The sequence below is a fragment of the Centruroides sculpturatus genome, unplaced genomic scaffold (genome assembly GCF_000671375.1).
Source record: "Centruroides sculpturatus isolate CEXI.00-Female unplaced genomic scaffold, Cexi_2.0 scaffold84, whole genome shotgun sequence".
NCBI lineage: Eukaryota > Metazoa > Arthropoda > Arachnida > Scorpiones > Buthidae > Centruroides > Centruroides sculpturatus.
Window position 1 is genome coordinate 43,322 of NW_019384316.1, and position 15,212 is coordinate 58,533.

Here is a 15,212-nt window from a genome sequence, read left to right on the forward strand (position 1 = left end):
TTTAATCTGCTCTATTTAACCACTGATCATCATTAACTCTAGTGTTACGCTCTGATACTGATTTAAGGTAAGTTTCGAAATCTAGCGATTTAATAATAAAATAATGAATATATTAATATATATATTTAAAATTACTTTTGTATTTACTCAATAATAACATTCAATTATAAAAAGAATTTTAACTATTATTTTACTTTTAAAATTTTCAGGACATGAAAACCATTATTTTATTTCTCATTTGTCTGTATTCCTCTCATGTGATCCATGGAGAAGGAATCGTCCATACATTAACTGGAAGTATCACAGGAAAGAAGATAAAAGTTCTTTATAACGATGTTTATGCATATTTAGGAATTCCTTATGCACAGCCTCCAATCGGTGATCTCCGGTTTCGAGCGCCGNATATTTTGCATATTTAACAAAATAATACGAATTTTAAATATGATTAGATGTAAAATTCTCATTTTAATTCTAATTTTTATTCATAAATCGAGCTTATACGGAACGTCTACTCTCCAGGTTGACCAAATAGAAAATGGCGTAAGTTGGAAATTTGATCATTTCTTCCTCTTCGGGAAAGGTTTTTACGCTTATTTAAACTCGAAAAATTTATTTAATGTAGAAAAAACTTATAGATCTGAAGGTATGAAGGTTTGTTTTTGGTCAGCATTTTTTACTGAAGAACAAACCGTGAAGAACGGACAATATTCTATTATATTCATTGGAAATTTCGTAGAAGGGAATATATCGATAATTCACGCCTTTATCGTTATGTCTGATGGCTCTTTACAAATTATCTTTACAGATAATCGAAGGAGCGTAACCGCATCGACTAAGATTAATACTATAGATTTCCACTGTCTCTATTATTACATATGTTACTCAGTTAAAATAACGAAAGGATCAATATTTGATAGGAATAATCATTTCGAAATTACCGTATTTAATGATAATCAAAGATTAAATGTGTTATTAGGTAAACCTTCATTTCTCCTCTTAACTCCATTAGGATCGTGTGTAGGAAGCGATAACCATGAAGGATTTTTATATTGGAGCTTGGCTTCAATGAAGGTTTGGCATTCGATCAACGAAGAAGAATCGAATTTAGATATTTGTCTTAAAAATCCTTGCAGTGTTGATGAGTTATGCTTACCCCTTCCAGTGGCATCGACGAGAAAATGCTTATGCCAATCTTGCGTGGATTCGGTTGGTTGTTACAATGGAGGAACTCGTATAAAACTCGAAGAAAATGCAATCTGTATATGTCAACCTAATTATAAAGGCATTAGTTGTGAGTCTGTAAGCTTAGAAGGTCAATTACACATCGATTTAACCTCCCAAATTTTATTTATTAACGAAACTGCAACCATTCATCTGGTCTCTAACAAGTTAAACAACTCTCTAAACGTCAATTGGATATTGGATAATGATACAATTTTCCAATATTCTAACGATAAAAATTGTTCTTCGTGTATTGAAATCGTTCATGGTCCAAAGATTCTAAGTTATTATTTACTATCCAACGTATCTGAATGGTATTTAAATGTTACATTTACTTCGAAAGGAATTCATTATTTAATCATAGAAACTGAAGAATCGATCTTTAGAAACTTGACTTTTGCCATTAGCGAGAGGATCGAAAAGATAATCCTCATTACTAAATCTTATTTTGGGCAACCTGGCCACGAAATTATCTTCCTTTTAGGTGTTAGCAATGTGGGCCTCATGCCCGAATTCATCTGGAAAATCAATAAGTCCGAGTTTCATTCAGAGTTACCAGAATCTATAAGCCAACGAGATATACTTGAATTTTTTCCGTCCAATAAGATTCCAGGAAACATAACGAAATTTATTAGACAAAAATGGATTTTCGAACGATCTGGACTTTATAATATTAACGTCACAGCAAAAGCAATGGGAAGAATTGACGTCATTGTCAACCATTCCGTTTACATTATCTCGAAGAGCGACACGTACAAGTTTTACACCAATGCTACCATTGCCGAAATTAATGGTGGATTATCTTTATTTTTATTATCAGTCGAAGATAAAGTCGATACAGAATACATTTTTACAGTCGATAATGAAAATATATCTATTCAAAATGGTTTATCATTAGGTAAATCTCGGTTAGAGATTCCTCAGGAGTATCGAGTTCTTACAGACTTTTTCTATTACGCGAACGTAAATGTTACGTTTAATATTACTAAAATATATTATGTGGGTGTAATGGTTAAGCATAAGAATGAAGTAATGTTTGAGAAGATAATTGAAGTAGCAGTAGTGAAGAAACTGTGCAAACCATCAGTAGATATACTCAACGCTGGATCAAGTGAATCTTTTGTATACTTACGTAAAGATCCAATTGTCTTAAGATCTATCACTAAATTTAACTGTGATATTAAGATAAGACCTCGATGGCAATGGGTATTATTTGATTCTTTTAAAAATTCCATAGATATACCTCTTGTAAGCAATTTAAACTACTTGTCCATACCAGAAAAAACTTTACCCTATGGCACTTACGGTGTTAAACTAGTGGTAAAAATATGGCAGATGAATAGAATCTTATCCGATGAAATAATTAAATGGTTTAATATAAATTCGAGCAGACCAATAGCCAAAATCTCTGGTGGAATCGAAAGGATTATCGATTCAGACGAGGACTTAATCTTAGATGGATCATCATCGTATGATCCAGATTTTGATAATGCTGATATGAATTTCGTTTGGATTTGTTTAAAAGGTGAATGCCCATTTAAAAATATTAAAGAAAGGAAGATTATAATAATACCAAAAAACAATTTAAAAGTAACGAAATATATTATTTCTTTAACTGTCGATTATGAAAATCGCCAATCTCTACCGTTTAATCAAGAAATTGAAGTTATACAAGATCATTTACCTATTGTTTCTATAACCTGTTTATCTAATTGTAATTCAGGTGTTAATCCTTCTGAAAAGTTTGCTCTGAAAGTGAATTGTAAACATTGCAGCATTGAATCAAAATTTTTATGGAAAATGTTACCTAAAGAAGGGAATTTAAAGACTTTTATCAATTGGAACGAAGAAACTCTTTATGGAAACTCATCAAAATTGTTATTAATCCATCCTAACGTAATGAAAGAAGGAGATTCGTATTTATTTACTGTAACAATTGAAGGAAATAATCGAAGCCAAGCACAATATAGAATAACCATCGATGAGAAACCTAAAATTGAAAAATGCATTGTGAAACCCGAAAAGGGTATATCATTAGAAACCTTATTTACAATTGATTGTTATGGTATTTATGATAAAAACATGCCTATAATCTATCAATTTTTCTTCGATAATAAATTAAACCGTGATAAATTTCTATTGAGGACTAACGTGTATCCAAAAATGATCGAGACTTTTTTACCAATAGGAAATCCTCGTAACAATTATGAAGCTTGTATTACAGTTATGTTAATTAATGGAATTGGCATACGAACCGAAATCGATTTGATTGTTCACGTTTTCCCTCCAGTTTCCTCTTCCGATACGGTAAAAAGATGGATAAAAGACAAGAAATTGGATACAATATTGAATACTGGAGATAATGAAGAAGTTAACGTGATACTTCAGATCCTTTCTGAGATTTTAAAAAACAATTCCGATGGTTCACGTTATGGCGATGAATTAATTAATATCATTAACAAATTGCCCTTAATTAATACTTTTAGTATCAAGCAATCTTCTCACGCTTTGCATTCATTGTGCCAAAGTGATGAAGAGTTTTCTGATGATTCCAAAGTGAAATTAACAAAATTTATAGAGAAAACAACCGAATCTTTCTTACGATTTACAGAAACTCAAGTTTTACTACTATATGAAAAATTTAATACAGCTAAATCAATATATTCGAGTTCTTCAGGAGTTTTACGTGCTGTAATGGGGAAGAAGAGCAATTCAAATGTTACTTTATATGATGAAAATGGAGTAAATAATGATAATTATTATTATTATTATCAACCAAGCAATAGTCTTATTTGTAGCCTAGGATCAAAGATCGTTAACCTCACTGAAATCGTTACGGATATTTTAATGAAGGAAATTATTGCTAATGATAATTATACAAGTATCAATTCAGATTCATTCGATGTATTTTTAAAGAAATACGACGAAGATAATGCTACTGAACGTAATTTAGCTGATATCATTTATATTTCTGAGAATATATTCGGAGGAGAAGAGAAGATTAAGATGATCATAAATAGAATTAATCCATTTATATGCGATGAAAATAGCCATTTAATAAATACGGATACTTTGATAGTTGATGTAAAACACAAGAAGAAGATAGAAAATATCAAAGTAGATTCATTTCTAAGAAGAAAAGATGGTGTTAAAAACACACAAAGTGGAAAGGCCGAAGTTATACTTCATAACAACGGAACTACTTGTGACGTAACTATTTCTATACACAGGACTATAATTCCTAATAACAACTTTTCTATGCATTTATCTTTAAATGTTTTAACACCAAAAACTTCTTTCTTATACACAATAACTAATACTAAACCGACTATAGAAGATTTTACAAAATGGCATCGCGTCATTACGTATTGTAAACAGGATAAATATTTCATTAATATACCCGAAAATATAACAAAAAAGAATGGAATATATTTCATAGGAATCTTACCTTATTCAGCCTTAAGTATGAAAGTCCTTAATTTAAGCAAGAAAATAGAAAAACGTATTGAAGAGAGAGTATCCATGGAATATAATTTAGACATTTTCTTTACAAGATGCTTTTCTTATAACGAATCTTGGACCGATAATGATTGCCACGTGGGAAACAATTCTACTGATTTAACTTTGCATTGTATTTGTTCGCATTTATCTGTATTTAGTGGTTCATATTTTGTGGCTCCAAACACAGTCGATGTCACCCAAACTGTAGTTTTACTAGGGACTGTCACGGAAAATCCTGTCGTGTTCATCTGTCTTATTATTATATGGACAATATATATTGTTTTCTTATTCTGGGCTAGTAGAATAGATAGGAAGAATGCCAAGAATAGAATTAAAATAATATCATCGAATCATTCGGAAAGTAATTACTATTATGCAATATTAATATCTACTGGAATTAGTAAAAATTCCGGAACCACATCAAATGTTTACATACAATTAGAAGGTTCGAGTGATAAGAGCCAAATTATATTGCTTACAGATCCCGAAGAAGAATATTTTAAAAGAGGAAATGAAGATAGATTTATTATACAATTGGACAATTATATAGGAGCAATAACGAGAATATACGTTTGGCACGATAATAGTGGATTGAATCCAAGTTGGCTCTTGGATAAAATTGAAATTCACGATTTAAATATGAAACAAACTTTGATTTTTCCTGGAAGATGGCTCGCTGTAAACAAAGAGGATGGACAAATTTCTACATCTTTAGATCCTGTAGATTTTTTACGTTACAAAGTTTTATTTTCAAAGGTATTTATTTATCAATTTCGCGATCATCATATTTGGTTTAGCCTGTTTTTTTCTTCGCCAAGTTCGGATTTTACTCGTTGTCAAAGAGTAACTTGTCTTCTGAATATCCTATTGGCATCAATGTTGGCTAGTATAATGTTTTATGGTATCGATGTTTCAGATCCTCGAGATCAATTAGAAATTAGATATTTTAAATTTTCTCTTAGCGAAATGATTATTGGAATTCAGAGCTCAGTTCTTGCATTTTTTGTTGGTATTATAATGGCTGGTATATTCCGAAATATTCGCAATGAAAAAGCATTAAAATATACAAAATCTTTCCAAATTTCTTCAATAATGGATACAACTGCTATATTTTTAAGAGAAAAACTTCTCCCTCCTTGGTTTAATTATATTGCTTGGTTTATTACCCTAGCAACATCACTCATTTACACGTATTTTATATTATTATATGGATTAACTTATGGATATGAGAGAAGTATGCGATGGTTAGCCTCTATATTTACTTCTCTTATCGGTAGTATTTTAGTGTTACAACCGGGAAAAGCAATTATTTTTGCAGCCTTTATAGCCTACTTTCTCGCCAAAAAGTCTAAACAATTAAAGATAAACCGAAGAAAGAAGATATCGAAAATTGATATTCCATGTGGTATCTCCCAAAAGGAACTTCATCATTACAGATACTTGAAGAACAAAGAATCTATAATATTATCAATATTATCAGACAGTTTTCTATTTATATGTTTTACCATAGCTATACAAACTTTAGCGCACCATAATCGAAGCCACATGGCATATTTTTCGAACATTGCAACGAAACACACCTTTATAAAAGGAGCTTATGGAGGAATACCATTAACAGACGTAACGTCGTTGCAACTTCTAAAAAAATATCTCAATACTACGTTAATAAATGGTATACACAAGGAAAAATGGTATAATGGTGAGAAAATGGAGAATGGATACATTGCGGATGGTTTCACATTGCTAATAGGTGTGGCTCGCTTGAGACAAGTAAGAGTTAAGTATTCTCATTGCTCGGAACAGATAATACCTTTAAAATCATATTGCTTCCTTCAATACAGTTTATCTTCTGAAGATAATAGAAATTACAGACCCAGTTGGATAAGAGGAATGGCCATTCCTCCTTATACAAAGAAACCAAATCCATGGATGTTTCGAACTGCAGAAGAGTTAAAAACTGATTGGAAATTTGGAGAAATAAATATTTATCCAGGTAATGGTTACGTTGCTTTATTAGGAAGAAGAAGAAAATCTTCTCGAAGCAAACTTAAACATCTGTTAGATCGTAATTGGATCGATTCCCGAACTAGGGCACTCTTCGTAGATGTTACAACGTATAATGCAAACAACAATATATTTAATTCTATTAATTTAATCTTCGAAATATCTGGTATAGGAAACGTGATACCATCATACAATATCAGGACATCAAACTTTGATATCTTCGTTCAAACGAGCAATCTTCAAGCGGGTATCAGCGAGATGGCATTCTTCATTTTAATAACGATATTCACTTATAGAGAAGGGAAAAGTTTGTATAAATTAAAAACGAATTATTTAAAAAAATTTTGGAATATATTCGAATTGATTTTATTATTATTCGGTTACGTTTTTATAGCCGTAACGATCAAACAAACTTTAGGTATTTCGGGATTATGGAAGAAAGATGAAGAACTCGAGTACGTAAGCTTCAAAAGTTCAGCTAAATGGGACGAGATTTTCTTAATTATACAATCGATTTTAGTAACTTTAACTACATTGAAATTATGGAAGATTCTTTCATTTATTCAGGCATTTAAATTACCTTATGGTACATTAAAAATTGCTTACAAGTCCATTGCACATTTTGCTCTTATGCTGTTTCTGTTAATGATTTCCATAATGAGTTTCTGCGTTATAAAATTTGGTAAATGGGTGAAAAACATGAGAAATTTCTTGCAGACAATGTATTCTTTAATGAATTACTCTTTGGGAGAGATAGAATACGAAGAACTTCTTAAAGTTGATAAGTTTCTTGGTCCACTCTTCACATTCATCTTTGTCATCGTCGTTTCTTGGCTTTTTCTAACGCTAATTATTAGTATTTTGATAGATTCATTTCATACAACTCTAACCTTAAAAAAGAAGGAAGAATCTCGTCTTGAAGTAACTAATTATATTTACCACCAATTGAAAATTTTATTCCGGAAAACTTCGATCTCTTGGATCGAGCACGTCCGTAAGAAATGCAAGAGGAATCAAGATGGAGGAAGAGATGATGGTGCAACCAATCTAAACTAATTTACCGTTTTAAGTTGTAAATAATAATAATAAAAATTATTAAACATTTGAATTACATTCCGTTAAATTTATAATAAATTTTACGCAATAAAATAAATTAAAAAAAATCATATAATTTATAACAAATTAACGGAAAAAAATAAATAAGATACACGTTTCGCCATCTGTTATTCGTAAAAGCTATTAAAATTCCGACAATAAAAAAAAATGTAATAATAAAGCAAGCTAAAACGCGATTGGTCGGAACGGAAGATAAATTTGAATATTAACCAATAGAGCTCCTGGAAAACAATTATAGTAAATTATCACGTTACTTTTCTACCGAATGACGTGGAGGTCATGTATATGCAAGCTAACTTCCTCTCCTCCCCCCCGAAACCACGTGACAGATACTCGACGTCAAGCAACTTTTGCTGTAGTTGTTATTATATCCTGAATGTTGTATGGGTTACACGTGTTGGCATTGTCAATGGCACTGTTCAACACGTTTCACCGATTATAAATTATGCCTGTGATCGGGGTATGTTAATGTGATGATCGATCTATTTAACAGGATTTCAACTTGAACAATGGAAAATATGTTAAGGTTACATTATCTAGCGGCATTTATACTGTTAAACTTGGAAATACAAGGTAAATTTTATTTATTGTGCTTTAATTATTAGACTATATATTGTGTTTTATATGTGTAAGTGCAGTTTAGAAGATCCTTCCAGTGTTTAAGTAAACATTTGGCTAGTGTTTTTATAAAGATTTACGAAGGAAATACTTATATCTTGTATGTAAATTGCCGTAGATAGAGGGGTGTAAATGAGAGTTTAGAAACACCCGAGTGTTATGTAAATTACAATGACTTCGCTGCCTTTCTTTTGTTCCTTGAGACCTCGGTAATGTAGGCCTTCATCATTAGTATAGGCCTATATAAATTACAATAGATAATTATAAATAAACGAATGGGTCATGTATAAATTACAATTGTTCTTTCAACGCCTGGATAACACAACGTAGGAAATCTGTTTATTTATGGTAAAAAATGGGAGAAAAATAAGCATAAAAGGCTTAAAAGTTATCTATAACCTTGTAAGTAATTAACATAATTATTCGATTAACATGTTAGCAAGGTAAATGATAATTGTGTATGGTTATTTATACACATCCGGATGATAAAATATGCTTAGGGACGTAGATAATACCAGTGCATATGTTATTTTGTATAAAAACATTATCCATTTATACTGGTATTATCATCAGGATCTCCTCTTCCTCACTTAATCTATACAGAGATCTGCACAGATTAAGTGTTATAAAAGTGGTAAAATATGTGCGAATTAACTTTAGTTAATGATGCTATTCTGTGTAAATTCGACTTAAAACTAAAATAAACTTTGTAATTTTACACGCTACACGAGTATAAATCACTTTATTCCACCCAGTTTTTCGTGTAGGATGTAAGGAATTTGTTTACACAGAAGTAATATTTATTGTATACTGACGTGTGAAATAAACAATTTACCATCTCTTCGTGTTTTTATTTGCGCTTAAATTAATATTTAACTGCAAATAAACACACACACACACACATATACATCTCACATCTCTGTTTACGATATAATGGGAAGTAGCATTTATTGTTAGATTGTTCCATCCATCGTGACTTATCTCAAGTTGCAGGTGTGATGATGGTTCTTAATAATAAAACTCTATCCGGGCTTTAGTAACATCACGAAAATTCCCGAGTTAGATAAAAAAAAGGGGAGCATTCTCTCGGTTAACTGACCGAAAAAAAGTCATTATACTCAAGTGCATTCATCCAGTTTTGTGTAAACATTTTGTATGTGATCATCATTAACCTTGCTTAGTGTACTAACGTTGATTGAATCATTAAACACTTTAAGAATCGATTCATCATTTTAAGTTTAACGCCCTTTTATAATTACAGTTGACCCCCCTATAACACTCTTGATAATTCAGTTTTATATGAATTCCATGTTGTACGAGTCACTTAGATTTTACAAATACGTGAGCCGTTCACAGCCCGGCACACGTATTTGTAAAATCTAAGTGACTCGTACAACATGGAATTCATATAAAACGGAAAAATCAACAGTGTTATAGGGGGTCGACTGTAAAGGTAGAAATTACTGTTATATAAATTTAATTAATATTAAAGGAATGTGTATGTTTATTAATGAATCTTCACCACGTTCTTATGTAAATTACATTATAGAATCATGATTAAGTTATGTAATGAAAATCGCCTTTTAACCTTAAAGAGTATACACATGTATACTGTTTCTACCTACATACCAGTCGACCCCCCTATAACACTGTTGATTATTCCGTTTTATATGAATTCCATGTTGTACGAGTCACTTAGATTCTACAAATACGTGCGCCGGGCTGTGAATGGCTCACGTATTTGTAAAATTTAAGTGACTCGTACAACATGGAATTCATATAAAACGGAATAATCAACAGTGTTATAAGGAAGGGGGGTCGACTGTACAGGTAGACAAACATGAACTAGAACTTTATTTCTTTCTACTTCCTGAACAAGTAAGTAGGTGATGACCTCGAATGGATGGTCATCTTCCCATTTTTGACCGGTTTCGACTCCCACAAATTTTATTTTTGATGATTACATAATTCAATAGTAGTTAAAACAATTTTATTATGGTCAATACGTCTTCCTGTTTATCTATAGCTAAACACTACTACGAACAAACCATAAAGACATTAGTAAATTAATATAATTTCGAGTTTAAATGGAGGATTTACTTGATTGATGAGTTATAAGTACGGTTGCAATTCTCCACTCTGTAAACTTAATTGAGGATATTATTATATACACGATCCTCATTATATTAACATTCCTTAAAAGAATGATTAATATAACACCTACCTACACATTAAATCGTGCGTGTTAAACTCGAAAATATGATAAAGTTTCTTTTTTAATTCGCCATATTTACGAGAAAAAGAGAATGATTTATCGCTCCTTAAGAAGAAAAAAAAAATGGCGTGTTTCAAAATGGCGTACGTAACTGTGCCTTTTGATGCATGTTCATTCCCATAAATGATATCAGATTTTTGTTAATGCTTTATTAAGGAAAGCGGAAGAGATATTTTTAATCAAGGATGAAATTTCATTAATATATTTTATATTCCAAACACACTACAAGAGCTTCGACTTACGTAAAACCAATTTCAAAATTGATTTACGTTGATGCAGTTAAAGAAAATTCAATTTTATACATTATTAATTCTTCTATAAAACTAAAGCAGAAGTTTATTATTAATAAAAAGTTTCTATATTTTTTTTTATATAGGCCTATATTTTAGTCTACAATCTTCTTGTCCATAGAGATGATATATTCTTCGAGCGCTTTGCAATTAANTTATAACTCGAGGATTTTTCAGTGTTTTTTCTTTTTTATTACTGTATAACAATAATAAAAAAATTTTTTTTATTACTGTTATACGGTAATAAAAAATATACTTTTATTAAATTTTTTTTATTACCGTATAACAGTAATAAAAAAAGTATGATCATGTAGTAGTATCTGATTAAATTTTTATTAAAATTGTAAAGGGTCAACGTACAAAATATATATATAGTTTTTAAATGAATGGCTGACATAGAAAAAAAAGCCAGCAAAATTCTCCAACCGTTAAAAATATGAATGCCATGCAAAATATTAGAATGAAACAAAATAAATAAAATTTTTATGGTTAAAAATTCTTCCTCAAACATAACTAAATTATAAATTTTTAAAAATATATTTTAGAAATTATCCTGTGCACTGATATATATAAAGAAAATGAAATCATGCGTGCATCCAACCTAGTTTCCAGAAAATTACAGCAAATTGGTTGGGCCATGCATGGGTTGTCTTTGTTTTTCCTCTTAAGAATCACTAGAAAATGGCGTGAGAAATTAAGTCAAAAGACTTTAATATCATTTCTTTTACGAATCTTGATTGATTAACTGTAAAGATGACACGTTTCATTACTTTTTTATTGGTTATTTTATTCCCAGGTTGTCATTTTTACATTAATATAACCCAAATTACTTTACTCCCTCGGAGGTATATCTACAAGTTGAAAGTTTTTAAGGCATTTTACTATAAAAAAATATCCACTGTAATGTCTTTTTAACCATATAAGAATATGTAGGAAGTGATACAATACGAGATATCCTATTTTGATACCTCACCAGAGATACGCTGACCCCATTGAATTAATAAATTCCTCTTGGCACAGGTTGTTTATAAAATAATAACTTAATTATTTAGTAATTATAATTATGCCTTTTATGTATATACATTTTAAAAAATTGGATGTATAGAAGCTGTTGAAACAAAATAAAATTAATGAGGAATACCTCAGTATGATCGACGATGTGGATCCATGCGTGGGGCCAACTACTTAATTTTTTTTTTTCTCCCATTCTATTTATTAATCTAACACCATAACCTTTATATTTATATAAGGTTAAAGAGTATCTTTTTCCCTATTTTTGCTGTATTAAATATTAAAAAAAATAAGGGTCACCCTGACATTGAATCGAGACATTGTTTTGACTCATCTAAAGGAAAAAAAAGGCCTTCGTATTCGTGACTGTTCGCATTCATAAAACCTGTTTGTAGGTCAGAAACAATGTTAGATACATTAATTCTACTACAACAATAAAATATATATATATATATATAAAAGAAACGTAGATTATAATTTTTACTTCATCAATATCATATTAGAANCGTTCACAGACCGGCACACGTATTTGTAAAATCTAAGTGACTCGTACAACATGGAATTCATATAAAACGGAAAAATCAACAGTGTTATAGGGGGGTTGATTTGTATGTACCTTATTTCACGAAAATGCAAACCAATAATGGCTTTTTTTTTAATATTAATTGTACGCTTTCAGAAAGAGCCGTTTAATTATAATAAAATGCCAGTATTTGATTGTAATTAAGCGAATTTAAATTTAGCATTTTATTTACATAATTAATTTCATTTCATGAAATGAACTCATTCACTTCACGAAACGTACAACTTTACGAATTGTCCATTTCATGAAGTGTACTTTATTAAGGACATTTCATGAAATGGACAAACGTTAATTTTTAATATTCTACATCGATTTAATTTGAATAAATAAAGAGTTTTATAACTGAAAAACTGATCGCCTGAGAGCGCGTAAACGTTCCTCAAATGTTTATACAGTAAAATTTATCACTTGGCCTGTATAAAAATTGATTTTATTTATTTATTATTTTTTTATATAGTTGGAAGCTGGCAAGAAATAGTCATGTACCCGACTAAAGATAACAGAAATGGTAGAAATTTGGAAGATACAAAAGCGGCAGGACTTTCGATCGCTTGTAGTAATTGGCATTCTAATAGTCTAACATTTTTCTTGATGTTCATGTGCCTAACGTATCATTGACGAAGAAAGGATCAAGACGAAAAAAATGATAATAATTTATTATTTTGACACCTCATATTTATCATTACCTCACGGGTGAAGGAAAATTCATAATAAATTTATTTGTAATTTTTTAGCAATATAAAATAAAATCTTTGCTATTATAACTCGAGGATTTTTCAGTGTTTTTTCTTTTTTATTACTGTATAACAATAATAAAAAAATTTTTTTTATTACTGTTATACGGTAATAAAAAATATACTTTTATTAAATTTTTTTTATTACCGTATAACAGTAATAAAAAAAGTATGATCATGTAGTAGTATCTGATTAAATTTAAAGTATTATAACAGTATGATCATGTAGTAGTAGTATCTGATTAAATTTAAAGTATTATAACAGTATGATCATGTAGTAGTAGTATCTGATTAAATTTTTATTAAAATTGTAAAGGGTCAACGTACATAATACAGGTGATGTTAAAATCCCAACCTGGAGGCATACTTTTGAAAAATTATCTACCATTTTTTTTTTTTTTCAATTTATCTTATTTCTTGCGGGTGTTTAGATTCGACATGGATTTTTATTATTTTTAAAAATAATTATATAATTTATTTCTATAAAAATAAAAGGTATTTGTATGTTAAATTATATTTAAATAATTTTGTTAAAAAATTTATTAGAAGTTTTTAAAGAGGGAAGGAGGAGAAGAAAAAAAAGTAGAGAGGGAAACACCTGAAAGAGTTCGTGTCGGGTGAAAACACTTGACAAACAGGTATGACTGCGAAAATCGTGATTTGGTCCACCCTTCTAGGGGTGGAAATAGCTGGAAAGTCACGTGAGAAGGCTAACATATGTCAAGGGTATGAATGGGACTAGATTATTGATACAAAAAATAGTTTCGGAAGCACCTGACCTACTAGGTTAGTGTATAGTTGAAGGAATTTACGAATTCTCTAGTTATTTAATCCTTTATCATTAAAAAACTGGGCTCATATCTATATAGGCCTGTATATATATAGAATGAGAGGGGATGAAGATCGTGATAAAGCTATATTATAAAAAAAAATTAATATTTAAATGCATATATTCGTGAGAGTTGTTTAAATACAATCAAAAATATAACTTAGTATCACGTCTTTTTTTGTATAAAATTATAAAAAAATCAATTGAAATTTATTAAAAAGTAGTAGTAGTAGTTCTAATAGTGAATACCCTATTGTTTTAAATAGATCTTGTTGGATAAGTATGTAAAGGAAGCAACTAAGATACTATGTAATGAAGATAAACATTGGATTATTATTATAATAAACCCTATTCTAAACTATGAAAAAATCTTATTAATTTGAATAAAAATACAACTGAATATATAGAAAGTAGTTTATGATAAAGATAAATGCTTCTGAAGTTAGTAAATGGGGGGATTATCTTTAAGATTCTGATTCTAATTGATGGTTTGTGTTGAAGTTGATAAATGATAATGTTCAGTTATCGTGTTTCTGATGGATATATGTTTAAAAAGCCTGATATTTGGGGTAAAAATTTGACTTTAAATTCATATCTGATGCTTGTTTATCGCATTAAAATTCAGTTCTCCTCGAGGCAGGAAATACGTTAAAGTATTAAATAAAAATATAGAATTATGCTTTATAAATCTCTTAATATTTTATAAATTAATAGACTTGATTTAATACAGATTTTTGAATTAAGAATGCATCAAGACACCTGATGTTATTATCAGAATAAATTTGAATTTCTTTCGTCTGATATTTAAATTTTAATAGAAATTCGAATATAAATGCTATCGAGTTGATCGATTATTATTGTTATTATTATTCTATTTGAAATAATGATGTTAGAAAAGAATGAAAAATCGGATTATTCTGAGATTTTACATGAGAAAAATTCGCCTTTCTGTTTAGTTTTTCTATAAAAAAAATCCCATTAATAACGCATTTCTTTCGTTATTAATTGGTTAGATTTTACAAATACATGA

The 15,212-nt window shown here is 29.8% G+C and overlaps 1 protein-coding gene across 1 annotated transcript; it reads left to right on the top strand.

Moving 5' to 3' along the window:
• Positions 1–402: 402 nt before the first annotated feature.
• On the top strand, positions 403–7,800 carry LOC111623410. Its single transcript, XM_023365982.1, has 2 exons — positions 403–540; positions 623–7,800. The coding sequence occupies exon 2, from the start codon at positions 646–648 to the stop codon at positions 7,780–7,782; it is 7,137 nt and encodes a 2,378-aa protein (XP_023221750.1). The 5' UTR covers positions 403–540; positions 623–645; the 3' UTR covers positions 7,783–7,800.
• The last annotated feature ends 7,412 nt before the right edge of the window (positions 7,801–15,212 follow it).